This window comes from Saccopteryx leptura, chromosome 1 (assembly GCF_036850995.1).
Source record: "Saccopteryx leptura isolate mSacLep1 chromosome 1, mSacLep1_pri_phased_curated, whole genome shotgun sequence".
NCBI lineage: Eukaryota > Metazoa > Chordata > Mammalia > Chiroptera > Emballonuridae > Saccopteryx > Saccopteryx leptura.
The window spans coordinates 107,279,509-107,305,844 of NC_089503.1; the positions used below are offsets into that span (position 1 = coordinate 107,279,509).

At 43.4% G+C, this 26,336-nt stretch overlaps 1 protein-coding gene across 1 annotated transcript in view; it reads left to right on the top strand.

Annotated features, from left to right (window-relative positions):
• Nucleotides 1-26,336, top strand: part of ADAMTS12 (ADAM metallopeptidase with thrombospondin type 1 motif 12) — a 232,126-nt gene that overhangs the window by 155,465 nt on the left and 50,325 nt on the right. The window contains exons 12-16 of the mRNA XM_066373705.1: nucleotides 840-1,009; nucleotides 7,413-7,546; nucleotides 12,777-12,897; nucleotides 14,065-14,309; nucleotides 16,740-16,878. Of these exons, the coding sequence (XP_066229802.1) occupies nucleotides 840-1,009; nucleotides 7,413-7,546; nucleotides 12,777-12,897; nucleotides 14,065-14,309; nucleotides 16,740-16,878 (809 nt within the window). The remainder of the gene's footprint in view (nucleotides 1-839; nucleotides 1,010-7,412; nucleotides 7,547-12,776; nucleotides 12,898-14,064; nucleotides 14,310-16,739; nucleotides 16,879-26,336) is intronic.

A 26,336-nucleotide genomic window follows, 5' to 3' on the forward strand; every position in this document is an offset into this window, starting at 1 on the left:
AGGACAATCCTTTGTACTGCCTACAAGGAGTCAGTGAGTATGAACTCCCTTAGTTAGAGAATTATCTTTGGGAGTACAGAGTGGAAGCACACGTAGGATAATGAAGTGTCATTGAAGAGGAGAAAGAGATTAGTTCTGGCAGGATTCCAGGAAGAATTCATGATAGAGATGGCATTTGGTTGGTCTTTAAAGCGTGGGCAGAATGTAGATGTTTAGAGACCCAAGAGAGGGGAAACCCATCCAGAGACACAAAAAAGAGATGCTGAATGTATCAGCCTGTATTACTGGGGCAATGTGCAAATGAAGGGGAGTGTGGAAGGCAAGTTGTTCATGTGAATTAAGTCAGGATCGAGATAGCCTTATAGGCCAAACTAAACAGGCTGGACTGGATTCTGTGGCCACTGGGTGCCATGAAAGGTTTAAAGAACTAAAATAATTCAAGTAATTGGAAAAATTAACCAGATAACAGTGTGTATAATAGGTTGAATGAGGAGAAAAAGATGGACAGAGGGAGACATGAATGGAAGTGAGTGTTGGACAAGTTTGGTGATCATGGAAACGAGGAGGAGAAAACACAAATAAAGAGACAGCTGATGGCCGGGCAACTGACCGACTGGGAGAAGGGGGCGCTATTCAGAATAGGCAACTATTCACTTGGGATGGAGTGTTCATGGGCAACAACACACAAAAATGTATGAACTTGGAAGAATTGATTTAAAAGGAGAGTTGTGAGGGACATGGTTTGGGAAGGAGTGAGCATGGCCACATGCCAAGGGAGTTTTAAAGGAAGGTCATGGCCTTTAAGGAAGCTCACCGGACAGCTTGTGCTTCATCTGCAGACCCAAGTTTGGAGGAAAGTACTGCACCGGGGAGAGAAAGCGCTACCGCCTATGCAACGTCCACCCCTGTGGCCCGGATGCGCCCACTTTTCGGCAGATGCAGTGCAGTGAGTTTGACACAGTTCCCTACAAGAATGAATTCTACAACTGGTTCCCGGTGTTTAATCCAGGTAGGGAGCTGTAACAGTATATTCCAGATCGCTTCTCCATTCCTATTGTCTTGATCTGTTGTCCACAGCCATTACCAGAAAGCATCTGTCAGGGGGTCTGTGCTGCCCCGTAAAGTTCAACAAGAAGAGAAATGTACCATTAGGTGTTTCATATTCCAGAAAGTAAAATCATTGGTGTGGTTAGGTTGATCAGTAAATGTTGAAGGCTGCATATGTCCAAGTTCTGTGCTGAGCTCTGTGGGAGATAAAAAAGAAGTTTATCACCCTGGCCAGTTGGCTCATCGGTAGAGCGTTGGCCTGGCATGCGGGGGACCCGGGTCCGATTCCCGGCCAGGGCACATAGGAGAAGCGCCCATTTGCTTCTTCACCCCCCTCCCCTCCTTCCTCTCTGTCTCTCTCTTCCCCTCCCGCAGCCAAGGCTCCATTGGAGCAAAGATGGCCCGGGCGCTGGGGATGGCTCCTTGGCCTCTGCCCCAGGCGCTAGAGTGGCTCTGGTCGCGGCAGAGCGACGCCCTGGAGGGGCAGAGCATGGCCCCCTGGTGGGCAGAGCATCGCCTCCTGGTGGGCAGAGCGTCGCCCCTGGTGGGCGTGCCAGGTGGATCCCGGTCGGGCGCATGCGAGAGTCTGTCTGACTGTCTCTCCCCATTTCCAGCTTCGGAAAAATACAAAAAAAAAAAAAAAAAGTTTATCAAACATGGGGGCTAACTTCAGAGCAGATGAGGTGTAACTGAGTGGTGAGTGGATCATGTGGGGATCAGTACCTGATCACTGAGGAAAGTGCTTTCTGATGAGCATGTGACACACTGTAATTTGGGGCAGAATTTCGGCAAAGAAGGTCATTGTGGGTTTGGAGTCATTTCAAAGAAGGCTTTCAAGAAAATAGTTAATGATCTGTAAGTCTGAGTTGTCTTTCTACTGGAGAAAGGAAAGAAAAGGCATCAAAATAGTCAGTCATTCCACGTGGTGGAGAACAGGACAGGAAAAAGTGTCAGGAGTGACTTCATCAGAAATGAATGAGAACCAGCTCTGGGCCCGAAATGAACATTTTGTGTGTACATGACAGTCTGAGAAGGGTAAAAAGTATAAACAGGCATCTAAAGAATGCTCATTAAGGTGGGGACATAACTAAGTTGGAGGGTGGAACAGCAGCCTCAGAGATGCTGACTGAGAGTCAGGACCCATCAGTTACACATTTCTCTTCAGAAAAATGAAGGCTATCATTAACCGTTAGCTATAGAAGAACATCAGAAGATATCTGTGCTATTTGTTGTTGTTCCGGTGAGGAATGAAATGTAAAAAAGATTTTCCTGAGCTAAGGAGATTTGAGACAGGTGGTAAAATATAACGAGCCAAGTTTTTTCATGATTTTAAGTTTCTGAAATTCCAGTGTAGTAGCACACAAGAGGACTCATAGATGTCAGCCAATGAAAATTACATATTTGAACTGTTATAAAAATGCTATGGTCAATTTCTTTTGAAGGAAAGACCCTGTAGTGCTTTGTCCACCTTGGGTCTCCACACTACCCTGGGAGCTATTGGTTGTCATGGGCTATGCCTGCTCCTTGCCCCCCATAGTGTAGTATATCACTCATGCTCTAGAGGAGGAAGCCATCTGGTTATTGGGGCAATTTACATCCTGAGCCAAGCATTTGAATATAGGAAAACTCATGTATATACTCATTTGGACTGGAAAAATAAAAATTAAAAATACAACTAATGATTAAAAGTATCACTTTTCCTATATTCTGGACATTCTTTATTTTGTTGAAACTATTTGCATCCATGATCCTATGGCCCTAAATGACCAGCAGCAGAGCTGCCCAGCAGAATGACAGGGGCTTTACTTGGGGATCCCCCCACCCCGGGATTGGGCTTGTGCGTTCTGGACTCTGATGGCTTGGATTGTTGGACTTACAATAAAAGATTTAGTTCTGCTTGGCTTTTCACTTTTTTTACAAACATTTGGCACATGCACACTTTTTGTCTAGCATAGAATAAGTTCTAAAAAAATGAGAGCTACAAAAGTAGACAGAAATTTCACTCACTTTGCAGTATTCGGTTTGCATCTGAAACTAGTATGAGGCTGAATAAACCATACAATGGAATAAGCTAAGCCCGCTGCCTGCCTGGGCTCTATACCTCCACCACCCATCCCTCTGATTTTCTCACAGGCCCCTGTGCTATTATTTGAGCATAGTGGTTTATGTTAATCTGAGTAAGTAATACCACCTTGACCAACACACTGATTTCTTTCCCCGATCAAACTCTATCTTACAGAGTTGTTGCTTGCTTAGTAGATAGACATCCCTGGCAGTGACGAGTAGATCGTTAACATCAGCAGCTATGTGTGGAGCACTTGTTCTGTGCCAGGCGCCGGGTACTCTGTACCCCCCCCCCGCCGGCCTTCCCTTAGAAGTCATCAGAGAATGAAATAAGTGTACAGCAGAGTGCTCTGCTCACTCAGTGGACAGGGTTGTGTCTAGGTATATGAACTTCGGTAGTTTTGCTTAGTAGCCAATGACTGAAAAAAATCATAGATTTTACGTTTGGAATAAGCATAGAAACTCCATAAAACCTTGGAGTTTTCAAACTCTGTTTCATGAAATTCCAGGGCTTCGGCCTGACCTGTGGTGGCGCAGTGGATAAAGTGTCGACCTGGAAATGCTGAGGTCGCCGGTTCGAAACCCTGGGCTTGCCTGGTCATGGCACATATGGGAGTTGATGCTTCCAGCTCCTCCCCACCTTCTCTCTCTGTCTCTCTCTCCTCTCTCTCTCCCTTTCTGTCTCTCTCTCTCCCTTTCTCTCTCCTCTCTAAAATGAATAAAAAAAAAATTAAAAAAAAATTTGATCAGTAATAAAAAGTGTTTAAAAAAAAAAAAAATTCCAGGGCTTCAAAATTACTTGATGCTAATTTCATATTTTTTTTAAAAAAATTAACTATTTTAAAAAGTGCAATAAAGAACAATGCTTACACCCAAAAATATTATGTCAGAATTTAAAATATCAGAAACCAGTCAAATAAATATGGTTTTCTGTAGAACTTAGAATAAGTCTCCCATCAACACAGTTTAACTGAGAAATCTGAAATTGCAAATTGAGTTGTTCAGAGCTATTATCATTAATAACTGTTAATCTGTAAGTCAAGGTTTTTTTTAATCGGGTGGAACCAAACACCCACAAAAAAATTAGATGCTGCTACTCATATAAGTCTCTAACACCATCTAGAAGCTTAATGTCAAACTAATTTATTTTTAACCATTATATACTTGAACTTACAAAATCTATGCTTAATAAAATCCTGGCATTTATTGGCTTTATTGGCAAGGTCTTGTTGGAAAAAAAGAAGTCAATGGCTCCAGAGGCCGGTGATTCTCACCATATGTAAGCCCCATGAGAGAATATTAAAATGGAGTCCAGTTGGTGTTCTCTTAAGTTTGCTCCTCAGATGTGATCCATAAATGTATGCATCGCCCGAGAACATGAAGAATGGTTACTTTAAATATCCTCATCAAAGATGTTAGTTTTTTGTTAAAGAAAATTCTGTGCCTGTAGGTTAGGGGTTAGTAGTGAGGGCTCTATGCTAAACCTCCAGGTTTAGCTCTGCTGCTTATACTGTGAGATCTTGGGAATTTAATCTCTCTTTGCCTAAATTTTCTCATTTGTGAAATGGGAATAATAAAAGAATGAATCATGGGTGGTTGTGATTGTTAAAATATGAGGCAACCACTACAGAGCACAATGGGATCTGGAAATACTGTTCAAATAATATATTGGCTGCTATTTCAACAAGCAAAATTCCCTTTAACTATAAATAAAACTAGCAAAAATCTCTGGACAGTTTTATTATTTAGAGAGTGAGTCAGATGTCACTAGCCCAGAAGAAGTGAAACTGAGGCAAACATGGGAACTCCGCCATTCCGGAATTCAGTACAATGCTGGCCTTTAGATGGAGCTTACCTGCTCTGGCGACCATTTATACAACGCTGAGAATTAAAGCCTTCTTAAAATGTGCACTCTGGGCACCCCTAGTCTCAAGGCCATCCCAGCAGCCTGGAACAGATCATTCATTCAGAAAAGCCCCAGTATTATTCAGGGCTACTTTCTCTTTTTGGCTATGTGTCCAAGTATAAAAGCCCAAATCCAAATTCTAAAGCTTAAATCAAGGTCTTAAAGTATTTCCCCTGCCTCTACCCTTCCTGATAGCCCATTGTTTCTTTTTATTTGTTTATTTATTTATTTTTCTGAAGTTGGAAACAGGGAGGCAGTCAGACAGACTCCCGCATGCGCCCGACCGGGATCCACCCGGCATGCCCACCAGGGGGCGATGCTCTGCCCATCTGGGGCGTCACTCTGTTACAACCAGAGCCATTCTAGCACCTGAGGGAGAGGCCATAGAGCCATCCTCAGTGCCTGGGCCAACTCTGCTCCAATGGAGCCTTGGCTGTGGGAGGGGAAGAGAAAGATAGAAAGGAAGGAGAGGGGGAGGGGTGGAGAAGCAGATGGGTACTTCTCCTGTGTGCCCTGGTCGGGAATTGAACCCGGGACTCCTGCACACCAGGCCGACGCTCTACCACTGAGCCAACCAGCCAGGGCCCCCATTGTTTCTTAAATGATTCCCTGGACTCCACACGTGGGGATGGTGTTCTCTACTAGCAGTAAAATTGCTCTAAGTACTTTCTGCTCCAGCTCAGGCAGTGACAAAGCTAATTATGCTTCCAGGAATGAAGATTCACAGCAATCCGGGTCATGCCTTGTCCCTGGGTCACCTGGCCCTTTTCCATTGGCTCTTTGTCCAGTGATCCCTCCAGCTCATTTTGACTGTTCATTTTCCCAGACAACTCATCCACAGCACCTCATGTAAATCAGCCGGCATTCTTTCTTTGCTTTTACCTTACTTCTTTAAGCTCTGGATACATGCTCTTGACCTCGGCTCAGGTTTGTCCAGCGTTTCAGTGTTTGGAGCTTTTGCTCTCAGTTATTTTTCTGTGTTTTGAACTTTCATTACTTTACCCATGGATCATTGCATCCACAAGCAGCCATGCCTAGAGTTGTGCATTCTGGCTTTGCATCTGTTGTCCATCTACACGGAGGTGGGTCAATAGCAAATGGCCCTATAGCTGGGGTCTCTGAGCTCTCAGCTGGTCACACCACCAAGAAACTAAGAGTCCTTCACCTAATAAACAGATCCAGCAGAGATCCCAAAAGGACCTGTCTCAAGAAGACATTCATAAGTTCTTCACATAAAGAAAACAAGACATGCCTGACCAGGGAGTAGCGCAGTGGATAGAGCATCAGACTGGGATGCAGAGGACCCAGGTTCAAAACCACAAGGTCTCCAGCTTGAGCGCGGCCTCATCTGGTTTGAGCAAGGCTCACCGGCTTGAGCCCAAGGTTGCTGGCTTGAGCAAGGGGTCACTCAGTCTGCTGTAGCTCCCCGGTCAAGGCACATATGAGAAAGCAATCAATGAACAACTAAGGTACTGCAATGAAGAATTGATGCTCCTCATCTCTCTCCCTTCGAGTCTGTTTGTCCCTTTCTGTCCCTCTCTCTGTCTCTGTTACAAAAAAAGAAAGAAAACAAGACATAGCATTCCAAAGAAAATTTCACTTTGCAATTCTTCTTAGAATATACATGTATTACTTATTAAAATTTCAACCTATTCGTTTATATATTTTTAAAGTTACCTATCTTTCTGGTTACTCCAAATGCCTATGTTTAGATATATATTTTATTAAGTAACCATTTAGAACAGTTCTGCGCTGTAGATCACCCTATCTTCATTCATAGGGGATAGAAAATTGAACCTTGGAATGGATTCAGTGTCGGACCCAGCATGAGGGGATGGACCATTATGATAAGCATTGTCTTCAGCCTCAGCCTAAAAGCAGACCCTTTCAGTGTGTCTCTGAATCTGTGTCCAAGGACTTACTGGGCTTGAGGAGAATAGGGAGAATTTTGTTGTAGTTTTGGTGTTAGTGATGAGTGGGTCCCCTTGGGAGGAACCACTTCTCCCTGGAGTTCTACTTACCTTGTTGCAAACGGTGGGCAAGTGTCATGCTCACCTTAAATCCTGTATCAGTGGTTGACATTACTTCGTTTCTAGGCTAACCCCAGGTGCGCAGGGCCTTATTTTTACAAGCACCGTTCAATGCTGGATTTATTTATAACAAAGGGCATAACATTGTAAAGCAATCTTTCCAATTTAATTTGTTGTAAAAGTCTCTGATCAAAAAACAAACAAACAAACAAAGCCTTACTTTTCAGCATGTCATGGAACGCTAAAAGATGGCGATCTCCAGATTAATGGCATTTGGGGTCAGAGTTGTAGGTACAAAAGAATCCTGGGGGAAGGGTGCTGGCCTAAAAGGCCGACTTACAAGGACTTGTCTCTTTTTCACCCAGTCCATCCTTGCGAGCTCTTCTGCCGACCCGTGGACGGCCAGTTCTCCGAGAAAATGCTGGATGCTGTCATCGACGGCACCCCTTGCTTTGAAGGCGGCAGCAGCAGAAATGTCTGTATTAATGGCATATGTAAGGTATTGGGTATGTTTCCTTAATCTACCACTTTATAAAATCATGCTTTCATTAATTCAAGAAGTTAGGCTTTTGAACCTTGTGCTTTTGTGGCATTCGGATGTGGTCTGGGTTTTATTCTTGGTCTGTGAGGCAAGTCTTCTCAGTGCATATTAGGGGCAGGGTTCGGACCTGCTGTCTTCGTGCCTTGATTTGGTGATGTGCTCTGGGATATGATTTTAGGCATGGAGGAGGGTCACATTGAAGAAGAACCAAATTAACGGAGGAATTGTCAGGAAAAGGCAAACCAGATTATTTCCGTGGCATTGTTCATTGGTTACTTGCCAACAGTTATTACATTTTAGGGGAAACCCCCCCCAGAAATTAATGATATTTTATATGGTGCTTTTCACAAAGCACTTTTACACTTAATTCTCCATTGATTAGCGAGAGGATCTTCTTAGGAAGAGAGAGATTGCAGGGCAGGTAGTTCTAAATCAGGTCTTCTGATATCTGTTCAGCTTGTCCTCGCCTCTGCCTTTATATAAATCACTGAGACCCAACTTGTTAATGCTTTGATGTGTACAACCATTGAGAAAGTCCTTCCCCGTGCTCCCAGTTTGTTTGCAAGGAAATAATGAACAGGTGTTGTGATCTCACACCCAGGCATAAAGCTCAGTTTTAATCAGTCAGTGATGGATTAAATCATCAATCATTTTTAATTAATGAAAGAAAAGCTATACTGTAGAAATACCTACTCTTTAGCACTCAGGCTCTGCAATGGGAACTCATTGCCGTTACTTATTAGCGGTATAGCCCTGTGCACCTTTCTAAGGCTCTGCTATCTTTTGTAAAATCAAGATATTAATATATCTTCCCAGTTGGGGTTGTCAAAAAGATTAAGAAAGCCCATAACACCTATGTTAAGCCCATAACAGAGCCCTGGCACACAATAAATTCATACTACATTTTATTTATTTTTGCAAATATTTATCATATTTTCTTTCCCACCGGATCAAATTGCCACTGTAAAAAAGCTCCTGCCCATAACTGTTCAGCTCCCTGGGAAGGTGCACTTACCACCTTGAAGTTGGCTCTGACTCGTTTGGGAGCTGACCAAAGCACAGGAGGCTACATGGTGATTCCCAGGAGTGAGTGAGCGGACAGCCGACCACAGTCAGACTCTAGATTTGAAAAAGCTCAGACAAAATTCTCTTTCAGACTCATGAATTACCACTGTTTACAGAGAGCCAAAAATAAGTAATAAGCTTTAGGCTAGATGTGCTCCCCAGAGTGGGGAAGGTTGATTTAGTTCATTTGGTCCCAAACAGCCCTCCATTGTCTAAAGCAGCGGTTCTCAGGTTCTCAGGCTTGGCTGCCTATTAGAATCACCTGGAGAGCTTTTAAAACTACTGATGTCTGGCTTAATCTCAAAATTCAGAACCTCTGGAATTTGCGGCCTGGCCATTGATATTTGAAGAACTCCCCAGCTGATGGCCATATGTGGCTAGGGCTGAGAACTTACATCACGGAGAATGAATGTAACACCGGAATGGTCTCTTAGACCTAACTACCTTTGCATGCATAGAGGCATGTTTAGCCTGTGATGGGAAACATAAGCATTTTAAACAAAAATATAAGGGGTGCCTCTTTTAAAACCAAGTAAATCACTTTAATAGAGTAAGCCATATTCTCTCAGCTTGCCTTTCTCTTTCTGGAAACCAGTTAAAGCCTTTAGAAGTCATGATTACCCACTTTCTGTCTATACCACACTGAGCTAAGTTTTTATACTGAAAAATTATTTATATCAAATTAACCTTAATTACCTAAATATAATTTCTCTTCCAAAAGTCCAGGTTGTAGAAATTTTCAGCTTTGTTAGTCTTATTCATTTACAACAAAGTTGTTTTTTATTTTGGTGAGGGAATTGAACATGTATTGAAATAAAAAGATACACCATCAGAAAATGTATACAGTTGTTTGTCTAATCCATCCTCTTTGTGGATATAGAAATATGTTGTCTTATATTTATATAAATACTTATTGTATTTTTTTTGTTCACACATTCTACTGTCTATTTTGAAATTATATTTGCCAACATTTTTGGCATGTTAGATTTGCAGATTGTTGTCAAGGGAATTATCAAGGCTTGATCAAAACTGAATTTGTTCTAGGAGATCACTATTTGTGCCCTCCCTCATTTTTTTTTTTTAACTTGGACTGAACTCCTAAGCTTATTTATCAAATACATAAATATAAACTTTGACTTTTCAGGATCTCTCTCATTTTTATATTTATTTATTTTATTATTTTTTTTTGTATTTTTCCGAAGTTGGAAACGTGGAGGCAGTCAGACAGACTCCTGCATGTGCCCCACCGGGATCCACTCGGCATGCCCACCAGGGGGCGATGCTCTGCCCATCTGGGGCGTCGCTCTGCCGCAATCAAAGCCATTCTAGTGCCTGAGGCAGAGGCCACAGAGCCATCCTCAGTGCCCGGGCAAACTTTGCTCCAATGGAGCCTTGGCTGCGGGAGGGGAAGAGAGAGAGAGGAAGGAGAAAGGGAGGGGTGGAGAAGCAGATGGGCACTTCTCCTGTGTGCCCTGGCTGGGAATCGAACCTGGGACTCCCGCATGCCAGGCCGACGCTCTACCACTGAGCCAACCGGCCAGGGCCTATCTCTCTCATATTTAATCACTACTTTCCCAGCTCTGCAATCTTACGGACTGTCTTAAGACACCCTGCTAAACTTCCTGCCCTGTCACCCCTTCTCTTGGTCACCAGTCCCAAGATTTTCAGTCCCTTTACTCTTCCCTGTTCTCCCAGTCAGCATGGCCTGGGCCTAGGTTCCTTCCCACAGAGCCCAGACGCCCTGATCTATCACATCGACGGTCCCCTAGATGGCTCCTCTTTAGAACTTCCATCAGTCTCTCATTCAGGACCCTGGTTCTGGTCAACCCAACCACGACCATTTTTTTTATCTTATTGGCAGCCTATACTATGTACTTCTTAAAATAATAATAATAATAATAATAATAATAATCACCTTTGTGAATTTGTGTCCTTACAAAGTCAGAGTCTTCAATCCCTGCTGAGTCCTTACCCTTCCCTGGCAACCCTCCCACCTGTCCTCAGTTAGGTCTCTCTCTCATGCCTCTCAGAAACTGTCCTGCACCTTCTTTGTTCTCTCACAAGGCCACTTTGGCCATTTCAATGATATTCTGAACACCTCAAGTTAATTTCTCTGGGCCAGCTCTCTCTCCTGAATTCCAGATCCTATCTCTTGGTCTTCAGAATTATGGTGAGGAAAGTATCATTGCTGCTGTCCCATTTATTGAGGCAAAATCATCTACCTGTTCCTTTCTGTTAAGCATGAATCTTTTTTAACTATTGTCACACTTGAAGTTTCATTGGCTGGGAATCAATTTCACTGTAGAACCAGACATTCTTCCAGTCCTTACCTTTGCCAAGGGATTGTGGAAAGAAATGACAACATTACAGGGGGATTTGGTCATGGTGCCAGTTGGTGTTTCAGTTCTCAGTGACTTGAGAATTTACAAATAAAACAACATTACAAGCTAAACATGAAAATTAGTAAGAATACCTCTTGTTTATTCACTCATGTAGGGCTCCAGGCCTGGTGAAAGACTGGGTCCTGATTGCTTATTATTCCATTGTGATGAGCGTGACTAAGTTTTAAAATCTCTTAGCACTTTTCTTTCCCAACTGGGTCAAGTAGCACAGTCTATGAACCGAAAGGAAATCAGAGATGGTTAATGTGAGGAGTGGGGCTGTCTCTGTCAGTGGGCAGTTGTTCTCTGTTAGCTGGTGGTGATGAGGGGAGGTATATTTAATGACTCAAACTGTTCTTCCTTTCAGTCAATTTGAGGTGGCTTTAAAATAAGGAAGGGAATTACCTTTGAGAGAGGAAATAAACTTACCGTATTTCCCCATGTGTAAGATGCAACTTTTTCTGAAATATTTGGAGTCTAAAAACTGGGTGCATCTTATACAGTGATTGTAGTTTTTTACTTGCATTTCCCGCTTTTTCGCACTTGTATGAATTTTATGATGAATAAAAGTTGAGTTCAGTAACTTTATGTAATACTTTTTTTTTTTTTTTTTTTCAAATTTCAGGCCCCAAAATTAAGGTGCTTCTTATACATTGGAGCATCTTATACATGGGGAAATACAGTGCTGGATACAATTCTTCTTTTCAAACAGAAAAAAAAGATTCTAACTCACAGAATCTGGTATAGCTTTCCCTCTTTTTTTTTTTACCCTTGACATGTGGTGAGGAGCAGAGGCCAGGAAGGAAAGCAAGCACCAGACAAGTTCAAGGGCAGCTCCCACATTTCGTGACTCTCAGTCTGTGTCATGATTCTTCGGTATCTGATGCTACTGAGCACTGATGCTCTCCTTTTCCAGAATGAGAACTTTAGGACGGGAAAGACCTGGCCATACTGATGGACAAGAGAGAAAGAAGGGTTCAGGGGAGAGGGAAAGATGGTGATTCAGGAGGACCAATGGGCAGAGAGAAACTGAGAAGGGGTTTGGTCCAGCACACAGGCGAGATTATTCTTGGCTCAGAGGAGAATCGGCCAGTTCTCCCTGTGCGGCTGGAGAGAAAGAGGTCAGGACGGCGGGGGTGTGGCTGAGTGTGAAGGGCGGCAGCGGCTGGGCTCACAGGACACTCTGAAGGGTCTGCTGATGGGCCTGCAGGTCTGAGCTTTCATCCCTCACAGACTGGAGTTGTCTTGCCTCAGCATTAAGCTGGCCTTCCTCTGATGCCTGCTGGTTTACCTAGTCCTCAGGATCCAGGGAGAACAGCCCATTGAGGGATGGAAAGGGAGAGAACAGCCCAGTTACAGGTGGAGTAATTGCATGACCCATTGAAGTCCCGGGGAGAGGAGGGTCCTGAGGTCTGCTTATCTGAAAGGGACCTGCTGCTCCATCCACTTTGATTCTAAGACAGTTTTACAGTTAAACTTTTGGAACTGTGTTTACTCCTGCCTCTGACTCAGGGGAGAGTCTCCCGCTATGTACCCATATCTCCTCTAAGCAAGTGTTTTCTTTACCTCCAGTGGGATCTTTAGTTGTTTCTCTGCTTCACCAGAAAAGGAGGCATTTGTGCTTATCTCTGCCTGCAACCACTGTCTCATCAAGAGCAAAGGGGGAAAGGACAAGTCCGAGGTCCAAGGCAGGTGGGACATCTCCTGCCGGTGTCATTCATTCTCAGCGTCTCTCCCTGCAGATGGTTGGCTGTGACTTTGAGATTGGTTCCAACGCCACAGAGGACCGCTGCGGGGTGTGCCTTGGTGACGGCTCTGCCTGCCAGACCGTGAGGAAGATGTTTAAACAGAAGGAAGGATCTGGTAACAAACAGACATATTGACGTGGCAGGGGACTAAGAATGGAGGACAAGATTGATTGCTGTGGTTTGTTTGTTTTTAGCAGATTGTGACTTTCAAAGAATTCAAAATGGAGAAAATGGAAGAAAAGTGATTTTGCTGAATAAATATGTCCATTATTCTTAATACTTTGGAGATAGACTTACTAACCCTGAAACCCTTCCCTTGAAATAGAACCAATGTCTCAATAGCTCTTTACTCCTGCACCTTTTTAATATATATCTCATTTCTGTAAGGAAGGCTTGTGAGGACAAGACACATGAGAGGATTTGATTTTCATCTCTGGTTTACCCACCACATTTTCCCTTTAAAACACTGTGTGATGTGCCATAGGTTTTTTTTTTTCTCTTGGGAACTCAGTTTCCTCATTTTTTAGGTAAAGAGGTTGGTAACCATTCCCTTCCTCCTAAATATTCATTACAGGGTACCCATAATGAGATTATGTCATTTTTGCAGTTATTGAATGCTCAAAAAAAAAAAAAAGAAAGAAAGAAAGAAAGACATTAAATTTAAAAGGCGATAGTTAATAGCTCCTATAGTATGATCCCACTTGCTTAAAAAATGATGTGTATGTATAAAATTTTATGGGAGAACCCAGTAAACTGTTAACTGTAGTTATCTTTGATACGAGGACTGGGAACAGACAGAGAGAAACTCACTTCTCGTTTTACGCCTCTCTTGGTTGGGGTCTCTGTCATGTGCAGTCTGTCTCTAACTTGCAGGCAATGAGGATGAGCAAGAGATGTATCCAGTGCAATGTTAGGAAGATTAATCTGACAACAGCAACGAATGGGGGAGCGGAGATGCTATTAGAAAGCTAGCAAGGGGATTAAAATTCTGAACTAGTAACATAAAATCACAGAAAAATAGGTGCTGAATCAACCACAAAAGCTTCAGAGTGCAGTCTGTACTTACTTCATCTCTCCTTGCAAAACTGTTTACACACTGAGTCACAGAGCTCCTGAGAATTCGGCTTGTGGCCAAGCTCTTTAAAGTTCTCTGTGCTTAGTACATCTACCAATCCCAGAAGGAGAGCAAGGGCACCAAATGCTAAGATGAACAGTGGGTCAGAAACAAACTGTTTAGCTAAGCAGGTGTGCCTCTTTCATTCACTTTATCTTATCTCCTTAGGTTATGTTGACATCGCACTGATTCCAAAAGGAGCAAGGGACATACGAGTCATGGAGGTGGAGGGAGCTGGAAACTTTCTGGCCATCAGGAGTGAAGACCCTGAGAAGTATTACCTCAATGGAGGTTTTATTATCCAGTGGAATGGGAACTACAAGCTGGCAGGGACCGTCTTTCAGTATGACAGGAAAGGAGACCTGGAGAAGCTGATGGCCACGGGTCCCACCAATGAGTCCGTGTGGATCCAGGTAATGCAGATAGGAAACTGCTGACACATACATCAGTAAGGATTTTTTCTAGTTTTCTTTTCCCAGGTATTTGCTAGGAGACATAAATTAAAAAGCTTTAAAACTTCTTTTAGGGGATGAGGGGGTGGGGAGGGGGTGAGGAAGGAGAGAAAGGGAGTGGGGGGAGGGGAGGGGCACAAAGAAAACCGGATAGAAGGTGATGGAAGACAATTTGACTTTGGATGAGGGGTATGCAGCATAATCAAATGTCAAAATAATATGGAGATGTTTTCTTGGAACATATGTACCCTGATTTATTAATGTCACTGCATTAAAATTAATAAAAATAAGATTAAAAAAACCCCAAAAACTCCTTTTAGCAAGGACCAGGGAGGGAAGCAAGATATTAGTTGTGTTGTTAATCCTTTATTGCCTAGAAATTGCTGAACCCCCCTGTAATAAAATTCCAGAGACTCTAAAACCAGTCACTGGGAGGTTTGAGTTCAGTTTTCAGTGTGGTTGACATGGGCTGTTTATTTGAGGATGATCGTTCATTGGGTATAAGAAGGATGCTATTAGTCACGGGCTGTTTATTTGAGGATGATCATTCATTGGGTATAAGAAGGATGCTATTAGTCTGGCATGGGTTTCCACATAACTGTCCAACAGTGTTGATGAACTGACATGGTTCCTTCACATGTGGCTGTCCTCAGGTAGAAGGTTTTACTTTGTGAAACTCTCTGGGAAGAGAGGGGTTAGAATGCAGGATGTGTTCTTCACAGCCATGAGTGATTTGTCTTTGGTATTGGCAAAGAACTCTAGAAAAGGAGTGGAATAATTATGCCAGTGGAGACAAGGCAGGTTGGGGCTGACAGATGGCCCAAGAGAGAGTCAGCTCTAACCCTATTGGAAGTGAGAGGGAAGTCCTTTCAGAGCCAGAGACAAGAGCCTCACAGAGGCTGGAGGTCAAGGCTAGACAGCTAGGTTTCATAAATTTGGGAAACCTAATGTCTCACCTGTCCACATGGGAAAAGACTTACCTATGGGAACTCCCAATCCCGTGGTGCAACCAACCCACCACCTTTAAGTTAAGATGAATTCAGTTTAAATGTATTGTAGGTAAATTACCTGCAGGAGAAGGAAGTGAGGGAAAGTCCCATGAGTAGTATGCTGTGCCTAAAACCCATGACCATTTTTCTCCCAGAACTACGTGCTTTAAAAGAATTAAGCAGCCAGAGAACTAGAGGAAAGTGTCATAAGGCAATAAGAACAACAATAAAAGTTCATGTTTACTGAGTGCTGACTACATGGCAGGTCCTGGTCCAGTCATATCTAATCATGTTACATTTATTTATTTAACTCCCACAACAACTTCATTAGTAGTACCATTATTATCCTCAGTTTGCAAATGGGGAAGCTAAGGCACAAAGAGGTTAAGTAACTTACCCGTAATCACAGAGTTAGCATGTACACGAGGGCACAAAGAGACCTACCAGCCTACTGTTGCAAAGGTCCCTCCTTGCCATTCCCTCAGAGCAACTCCCTCTGAATGACCTTCCTGTTTCCATGAACTGAAATTCCCATTGGAATTCAGCCAAGCAATAGCAGAATGGGGAAATACGGATATTAGTGGATGTAGAAGTACAGGTGGAGGTAGAGGTATAGTCATTTAATGGCATATGTTCTAGTGCATGCTTCCATATCTACTGTGAGATGATGGAAATTGTACTGCTCACAAAAGTTAGGGGATCAGGGAATGTGCAGATACTCCAGTACTTTCAGCCTTTTGTATAGTGGCTTTTCACCAATGAAATAAAAGTTGGTTTTGCATCTTATTTGCATAATCAATTTCCTTTGACTTGTTAACTTTTCAGATGTTCTTATTTAATAAAAAAAATCAAATGCCTCTTTTTTTTTTATTTTTTTATTTTTCTGAAGCTGGAAACGGGGAGAGACAGTCAGACAGACTCCCGCATGCGCCCAACCGGGATCGACCCGGCACGCCCACCAGGGGGCGACACTCTGCCCACCAGGGGGCAATGCTCTGCCCCTCTGGGGCGTCGCTCTGTTGTGACCAGAGCCACTCTAGTGCCTGGGGCAGAGGCCAAGGAGCCATCCCCAGTGCCCGGGCCATCTTTGCTCCAATGGACCCTCGCTGCGGGAGGGGAAGAGAGAAACAGAGAGGAAGGAGAGGGGGAGGGGTGGAGAAGCAGATGGGCGCTTCTCCTGTGTGCCCTGGCCGGGAATCAAACCCGGGACCTCTGCACGCCAGGCTGACGCTCTACCACTGAGCCAGCCGGCCAGGGCCTCCAAATGCCTCTTTTTTTTATTGCTTCATATTTATTTTGAAATATCCACTAATTTTTATGAGCAGTATATTTTTATCTACCTGGCAGTGGTTTCCAGTGTAAAGTCATGACAGTGTGACATGACCCCTCTCTTGCCTTTTAGCTTCTATTCCAGGTGACTAACCCTGGCATCAAGTATGAGTACACAGTCCGGAAAGGGGGCCTGGACAATGACGTGGAGAAGCTGATGTACTTCTGGCAGTATGGCCGCTGGACAGAGTGCAGCGTTACGTGTGGGACAGGTGAGAAACTGCTGCTGTCACTGAGACCCCACATCTGCTCCAGATGGGCCATGGAGGCAGTCTCAGCCTGTGGCCTGTGCCTGTGGCTCTGCAGGGCTCCACATGGCCCAGGGGACCCTGTGGGGAGTGAATGTGCAGGCTGTGGTCTAAATGGAGAGGCAGTTTTTTTTTCATCAGCTTCGGGGACTGGCCATCATGAAATGTTTTGTTTAAAGAAAAGGCTACATGTCTTTCTTAAAAAGCAAATCAAAAAGACTTAAAACAACCACTGCTCTGGTTGAGGGCCTGAGAACCACTAAAGTCATGCGACCTACCCGAAAACATACTAGAAATCATGGCCAAATCCAAAAAACACTAATTTCTAGCACAGTGTTCTTTTTCTGTCTCCAAATCTACCAAGCTTTTATATCTACTGGGAGAATGGTTTTCTCGCACAAAATCAAGCATTGGAGAGATTCCTTACTGTCAAATATTAAGATGGGGTACGTTTTGCTACAGGAACAAAGAAACAAATCTCAGGAATTCAACACAATGAAGGTTTTTATAATCCATTTTTATTATTATTATTATTCAGCGAGAGGAGGGGAGGCAGAGGCAAACTCCTGCATGCACCCAACCGGGATCCACCTGGCAAGCCCACTAGAGGGTGATGCTCTGCCCATCTGGGGCATTGTTCCATTCCCCAGCAGCGGAGCTCTTCTTAGCGCCTGAGGTGGAAGCCATGGAGCTATCCTCAGCCCCCCGGGCCAAATCGCTCCAATCAAACCATGGCTGCAGGAGGAGAGAGAAAGAAAAAAAAGAAGGGAGAGTGGGAGGGGTAGAGAAGCAGATGGGCACTTTTCCTGTGTGCCCTGACCAGGAATCAAACCCGGTACATCCACAAACCAGGCCAGTGCTCTACCACTGAGCCAACCGTCCAGGGTCAATAATCCATTCTAAGTCTGCCACAGGTGAAGTGGCGCTGCTTCAGCTCAGAGCTAAGACATCCAAAATGTGTGGTTCCCAACTTCCATGGAGAAAGATAAATGGAAGAAGCAGACTGCCTCTTATTCATGGCATTGGCCTGGAAGCAACACAGATCACTTCTCACATTTTGTTGTTGGGACACAGTCTGGATAGTGTGATCTAACTGCACAAGGAGGCTGGGAACCCAGAGGGGCATGGGGACATCTGTGGAGCACGAACTCTCCCGCTATAGGGCTGGCTGCGTGGCCTTTCCCTGAGCCCCCGAGGGCAGGGGCAGGCCTTTCTCTCATTGGGAGGGCTTTCCTAGCAGTGCTGTGTGAGACAGCGTCTGGCTTTCCTAGCAGTGCTGTGTGAGACAGCGTCTGCCTCTCTTTCTCCTTCTGGATCATGTCTAAGTCTGTTCTGGAACTTCCTGTCTCTAGTCTATAAAACTAAGGCAGCTACAGGTTGGCGTGCCAGAAACTGAGACACAGTAAAGGGAACGACGGGGCCAGGAACACCGTCCGCTCCTCCACGGGCTGCCATCACCTACGTGTCTCAGCATCACTTGTTGACTTGCTCCCACCCCCCAGTCCTGGCCCCAGGAGGTAGTCCTGGAAAGAGGATTAGAGAAAGACATTGAGTCATGTACCATCAACCTTGTAAACAATTTTTGTATTACCAACTTTTTCCTTTCCTTCCTTCAATACACTTTCAGAAATCACAGGAATCGTATCATATGTTCATTTCAAAATACGTGATATTCTGAAAATCCTAAAACCCTGGAAATCTGTCTAAGTGGCATCTGTGGCAGCAGCCATAGAGGTGTCAGAGTCAGTCTTGCTATTTCCGCCCCTGCCTCCAGTGTTTCCACCTGTCCTGCCCCCCCCCCCCCATCTCGTCCCTTGCAGCCCCTGCCGCCCAGGCTGGCTACCTCAATGATGAAATAGAAGCAATTTAAGCAGAAAATAAGTTGCTGAAAAATGTTTCCCTGAGGAGCAGCTGTGAGGAAAATGCAGTCATCGGGACTATAGTTACAAATACTTGTTCGATTTCTCATCCCCTTTGTTCTGGTCTTTCAGGGAAGTACAGGTTTTAGCTTTGGGCTTAAATCATTTAAGACTACACTTTCAGGGATCATTTCTATAGTTCGTTCGTTAAATCATTGTCCAAGGACACAAAGGAGTGAAACTCATACAGTCCTGACCGGGCAGGAACTTCTCAATAAAACAGGAGAATACCCCCCACCCCCACCTCTGCTTCTATTTCAACTTGGAACAAACCCTTTGCATTACAAGTGCACATTTCAGAGTGTGGGAAATACAAGATAAAAGGCCAGTTTGTCTAGTGATCCTGAAGACACAGCCCAGTTAGCTAAGCCGGGAGACACCCTTACTAAATGCGCGTCAGGCGCAATGCCTTGATTCAGCCTGTCCTTCAGCATAACCTCTGCCTACTCAGTCAGCTGTCATTCTGGTTCTTAAACCTCAACAGGGACTCTCAGACGATTTCAGTCACACGGCCTCTCTGACTGACAGTGAGCTCTGTGATTTGGCAGAGAAGAAAGACAACATGTCTCCTTTAGTAACCCTCAAATGTAGAGAATGAAATGCTCATGTTTATGTAGGACACACTGCTAAATATAAAAATGGAAGACCCTGCACTCTGCATCGTGTTTTATTTTTTTAAGAGAAAACTTTCTGTATTATAAAAGTAAGTTAAATATATTACTGAAAAATTAAAAATAAAGTCCCCATCCTCACACACGCACTTTGATACTTTGCTTTATTGCCTTTCAGTATTCTTTTTTCTACTCCTAGATGTATATATATAGTGGTGTGCATATGGATGTACTTATGTTTCCACACACACATGTTTTCACTTACCACCATAGTATGGTGCCTTTCCATGTGTTAGCCAGTCTTTCTAGCTCTCGTTTTTATGAACACATTATATTTCACTGACAAGACAAAGTAAGATTCTCTTAACCCGTTCCTTATTTGTTCTCATCTTCTGATCAGCATCTTTGAGCCATCCCTGTAAAGAATGATCTTGTTAGGGTCAATTTGCAGATGGACTTTCTAGTTTCAAAAAGTATGAAAATTATGATAATGTTAAGAAACCTACACCAAACTGATTGCCATAGAGAAAGGCATAGCAACAATCATTTTACTTTATCGTATTTTTAGCATTGTATTATTTTAGTTTTATACTTTTTCACTGGAAGACATTTCAAACGTCCCAGCAGAACAGGGGATGTAATGACAAACTCCTGTATGGCAACTACTCAGCTTCCTCAGATCTGGCCATATGTTGTGTTTGTTTCAGTTTTTATTTTTAAAGGAAAAAAATGCACAGAAACACTTGAGAGGCACTCCTTAATTTCCCTCCCTTTCCTTTTCCCCAGAATTGACTACTGGAGGTCAGGAAAGGGACAGAAGATCTTTGCGGTGGTCTAGGGCAGTCCTAACTGGCTTGAACAAGAATACAGGTGGCACGGATGGCAGAGTTACACAAATGTGGAGATGTTTAGGAGTAGACCAGACTGGATGGACTTTGTGGTTGACCCAGTGTATCTGTTGGCAGAGAGTGGTTTGAGCATGAGGGAATGTTGAAGGGCAACACCACTGTGTTGGTTTGGGAAACCGGCTAAGTGGTGGTGTCATTCACCGAGGCATGGAGAATGTGACAAGAAACAGGTCTGAAAAAGAGTTTATGATTATATATGTTCAATGAAAGGACCTGTGAGATTTCTAGGTGAAAATGCCCAAGGGCAGTAACATACTATTTTAAGTGTTTGTCAAACTGCCTTATCAGGTCAGGGCTGTAACAAAATAGCATAGACCGAATGGCTTAAACAACCAACGTTTATTTCTCATTTAGTTCTGGAGTCTGTGAAGTCCAAGGTCAAGGTGCTGTGGATTCAGCTTCTAGTGAGAACTGTTTTCTTGGCTTGTAGATGGCTACCTTCTCTCTGTGTCCTCACATGGCAGAGAAAACAAGGTTTCTTGTGTCCCTTTCTCTTTCCAGAAGGGCATTAATTTTATCATGAGTGCCCTACCCTCGTGACCTCATCCAACCCTCATTAGTTCCCAAAGGCCCCACCTCCAAACACTCTCACATTGGGGTCAGGGCTTCAGTATTTAAATTTTGAGGGGACACAAAATTCATTGCACTGGCCTATCATATATATTTTATCCAGAATGAATTCCTATTGCAATTATTTTGTTGTTTTCTTAGCATTAGATTTGTGACATACTTTGGAATTAAAAATTACAGGCTTGATTTGAGTATAATTTTCTTTTAGTTTCTTTTTGTTTTTACTCTTTCCTACCCCTTTCTACCTTCCTTCCATATACACTCGCTCTTTCTAGTGTTTTTGCAGTATTTTTCCTGACCCCACTGTGGGACCTCATCTCAGGACAGAGCTTGTTTTATTATTATTATTATTATTATTATTATTTTTGTATTTTTCTGAAGTTGGAAATGGGAAGGCAGTCAGACAGACTCCCACATGCGCCTGACTGGGATCCACTCGGCACGCCCACCAGGGGGCGATGCTCTGCCCCTCTGGGGCGTTGCTCTGTTGCAACCAGAGCCATTCTAGCGCCTGAGGCAGAAGCCACAGAGCCATCCTCAGCGCCCAGGGCCAACTTTGCTCCAATGGAGCCTTGGCTGGGGAAGGGGAAGAGAGAGACAGAGAGGAAGGAGAGGGGGAAGGGTGGAGAAGCAGATGAGCGCTTCTCCTGTGTACCCTGGCCGGGAATCGAGCCTGGGACTCCTGCACGCCAGGCCAACGCTGTACCATTGAGCCAACCGGCTAAGGCCAAGACAGGGCTTGTTAAGGTTGTTTACATTGCTATCTCTTAGTGACATTGAAGCTATGTTAGAAATGTCAGGGAGTCAGCAGACAACTTGGCTGAGCGCCTGGATGACGCCACCTTCCCACACCTGAAGTTCATCCCCAGTTCAGACTCTAGGACTTTGTGAGAAGGGCAGTCTCGTTGCCTTCTCGTGTGGGCACTTGGGAGCCTCAGTATTCACTAGGGCTGAGCACGTGGCCACCACTAATTGCTTCTGTCCAGGAGCCTGGCAGACCCTTCGCTTAGGTCCTGCTCACCCTTCTGTGGGGATATTTACTTACATTTGAGTATTCTTTCTTTGGGGTTTTCTCTTTTTATATCTTTATATTTTATTATTTAATATTTCTTATATGTTTATATTTTACATATTACTGTTGTGCCTTTGAAGCAAAGGGCTCTTTAACCATAAATTCAGTAAGATGCTACTCCCTTAGTTTGACTCTTTTAAAACGTTTATGATCTTTGTTTTAGATCAATAAATCCCATGTTAAAAACTGGCAACTTAACAAGTTTAGCTAAATGTCATAAAGCCAGCTTAGTTTCCAAAGCCCACTTTTCAAAAGCCAGGAGGACCCTCAGTGTAGACAAGCGACAGCCTTGTCCCCAGCTCGTCTCCACGCATCTGTCCTCGCGGCCACATTTGCCTTCCCTCCCACCCTGTCGCTGGGGCGTGACTTTGCACTCACTCCAGAGGTCTAGCTGTCTTCCAGGAAAAGTTAGAAGGGGATACAGTCACAAGTGCTACCATCCAAGAGAGTAGCTTGTTGAAAAAATTCTTTTGAGTTGTCCATCAAAATATCAACCATGAAAGTTCAACCAAGGGATTGTTTGTGAAGAAACAGTCACAGAGATGACTGGTCTCAACAGAAAGCTTTAGAACTCTTCATTAAACAAGAAAATACTTTGGCAAAAATTCAAGGTGGCTTTTGTAAAAATGTAAAAGCCACATTTTAGCCCATTGTCTCTTGTACTGCAGAACTCCATCAGTTGTAACACATTCTATCCAAAAGTTCCTGTTTCCTATAAAACTCATGGTAATGGCAGTATTGTTAGAAAACCCCTTCTGAATGTGACCTTTTCCAATGTGCTCTGTGGCCTCCTCTGTTCTGCATTTTCGAGTCTATAAGAAGAACTGTGGCTGCACAACCAGGAGAACACGTCTCCCTGCACTGCACTGAGCTTCAAGTTTCCCATCCCCTCACTTGGCTGAACTCTATCTGGAGTTTATCTTTGTCCCTTTGCTAAGGGACATCGTGTTTTAGTAAGAAAAGGCAAATTTTAAAAATTGCAAAGATCATGCAAAACTCCTAACTGTTCTAAGCTGCCTAGGAAAGTAGACCATGTTCATTGGGAATAAATCCATGTAGAACAGAGACATAAGTTTACTGAAACTAGCTCTTATAGGGTTTATCCGACATTATTCCTACTAAAGCTCAAAGTAACCATGTCATTTGAAATTTGTCCATATACCATCGATAGAACAGGAGAATCATAACTAGGGGCACACATTCCACTTCAACCCTGATGTGTGACCATGTACCGATGTTTAGAAGACAGAATTCACTTTGGAAAGCCAGAGTCAGTTACGTTTTTTTACTTTCGTAAAGTCCACTTATCTTGGTGCTAATCTGTCTGACTTCGTCCACTGTAATTTTTAAGAAGGATAAACCACGACCAAAGATTAATCTCTAACAATACTTGGAGGATTTCTTTTAAATGTAAGACTTCATGAAGATAATAGGAGGACTTACCAGGATGGGTTTAAGCATAAGCCACGGAATGAGGAGTTTACCATCTGTATAAATATGTAAAATAAACTTCAAGTAATACACAGTGGAGATCTGATAACCTTTCAGTTGTACTTCATGAATGAACTAATGAGACCCCTTAGCTGGAGTGGCTAATTTACTTTTTTATTTTAGTGATTGCCCTAGAGTTGCCAATGTATATTTATAAATCCAAATCCACTTTCAAATAACACTATGCTACTTTATGGGTAGTATGAGTGCCTTATAATAACAAAATTATCCTAATTCCTACCTCCCATCCCTGTATCATTCCTGTCATTCATGTCACATATGTATGAGTGAATAAGCATATATATATATATATATATATATATATATATATATATATATGATACACACATAAACATGCATAATCAAACACATTGTTGACATTATTTTTAACAAACTGTTAGATCAATTTAGAGTAGGAAAAATAAAAGTTTTTATTTAACCTTCATTTATTGCTTCTTTGATGTTTTTCATTTTCAAGTTTCTGACCTATATTATTTTCTTTCTCTTCAAATAACTCTCCTAATATTTCTTGCATGGTAAGTCTACTTGCAATGAATTCTTTCAATATTTTGTTTGTCTAAGAAAGTATTTATCGCCCTGGCCGGTTGGCTCAGTGGTAGAGCGTCGGCCTGGCGTGCGGGGACCCGGGTTCGATTCCCAGCCAGGGCACACAGGAGAAGCACCCATTTGCTTCTCCATCCCCCTCCCTCCTTCCTCTCTGTCTCTCTCTTCCCCTCCCGCAGCCAAGGCTCCATTGGAGCAAAGATGGCCCGGGCGCTGGGGATGGCTCCTTGGCCTCTGCCCCAGGCGCTAGAGTGGCTCTGGTCGCGGCAGAGCGACGCCCAGGAGGGGCAGAGCATCGCCCCTGGTGGGCGTGCTGGATGGATCCCGGTCGGGCGCATGCGGGAGTCTGACTGTCTCTCCCTGTTTCCAGCTTCAGGAAAAAAAAAAAAAGAAAAAAAAAAAAAGAAAGTATTTATTGTTCACTTTTGAATGATAAGTTTGTAGGATTCAAGATTCTAGGTTGGTGGGTTTTTGTTTTTTTTTTAATTTTCTTTCAACACTTTAAATATTTCAGCCCACACTCCTCTTCTTTGAATGATTTTTGAGAAGTCAAAAGCAGTTTTTTGTTTCTCTGTTAGGAAGATGCTTTTTCCCTCTGGCTTCTTTCAGAATTTTTTTCTGTAGCTTTGATTTTCTGTAATTTGATAATGATGTGCTTAGGTGTAAGGTTTTTTTGTTTTGTTTTATTTTTTTAATTGTTTGTTTGTTTTTAGTTTTGGCATTTATCCAGATGGGTGTTTTCTGGGTTTCCTGGATCTGTGGTTTGGTATCTTACATTTATAATTTGGTGCAATTCTGGTCCCTGCTGTGAACCAGCTCAGCTAGTAATTCCAGGGCCTGAGTGGGAAAGGCGCGGAATTAAGAAAATAGACTTAAAGAGAAATAGGATGAGATCGGGAAGCCTCTGCATTGCTGATGGCAAGAACAGAGCACACTCTCTACCCCTAACCCTCCTTTATTTATAGGGCAGAGAGAGTCATTAGCAAATCAATGATTTCTCTGATCACATTTCCAAGGCAACCCAAGAATTCTACCAAGTGCAGAAAACCCCCACGATACATAACATCTTAACTTCACAAAACAAAGGATAAAAAGAAATTACCTCAAGTCTTTCAGAGGGAGATGGGGGATAGGACTAGTATAAACGATCCAGGACCACAGCTAACATGAAAGTGGGGGGGGGGGAATAGCCTTTTAGCAACTTCACAGAACAAGTGAGGTAGGGGGTTGGGCAGATTGTCAGCTGACTGCCAGTTCCCCACACCTCTGTCCCCCCAAAACCTAAACTGCAAAGACCCTGTTGGCTTTCGGTCCCCAACACGTTCCTGTGGTGGTTTCCGCTCATGAATCTCTGCTCCTGGAACTTGCCACTGTCTGTGTCTCCAGTCATGGCAGTTGTCCTTGTGCCCTGTCATCTCTTATATCCAAGAATTGTTGATTTTTTCATTCTATTTGGGATTTTACTTGTTAGGTGAACTGGAAGTCTTTCCAACGTGGCTAATCTAATGGTCTGTCATTCTGTGGCTCTTCTGAGTCCCACCCCTTTTTACTGATGCAGTCAGCAAAGATTATTCCCTCCCCCATGTGCAGACCCTTAGCTTTGTTCTCTAGTAAGTGCACTTGCTTCAGGATTATTCAGGTCCTTTTTATGAAGGTTTGTTTTGCTCAGTGTGTCCTGCAAAATGCCAACTGCCTGCTTTTCTTGTTAATCCATGAGTATTGTGAGATCTCAGGCCTCTGATGTAAAGTGTGTGTGTGTGTGTGTGTGTGTGTGTGTGTGTGTGTGTGTGTGTTGTCTGGTCCATACACAGTGGCTTCAGAAGTGAGTTGTATGCAGGAAAGAGTATTTTTTAACTGTGATAAACTTTAAAAATGGATCCTTCATAGACCAGAACCATGTCCCACCTAATCCCATTAAGCATTTTTCAAGCATTAACAATGCTCCAATGTGAGCATTTCTTATGTAATTTCTTACAAGTTATCCTTGACCATGACAGCCAATGTGTGTTATCAGTTCATTGGGATTTAAAAAGAATAAAATACTGTTTTAGCCTAGCCAAGTGGTGGTGCAGTGGATAGAGTGTCAGACTGGGACACAGAGGACCCAGGTTCCAAACCCCAAGGTTGCCGGCTTGAGTGAGGGTTCATCTGGCTTGAGTGCAGGCTCACCAGCTTGAACACAGGGTCTCTGGCTTGAGCAAGGGATCATAGACATGGCCCCATGGTCACTGGCTTGAGTCCAAAGGTCACTGGCTTGAAACCCAAGGTCTCTCTGGCTTGAGCCCAA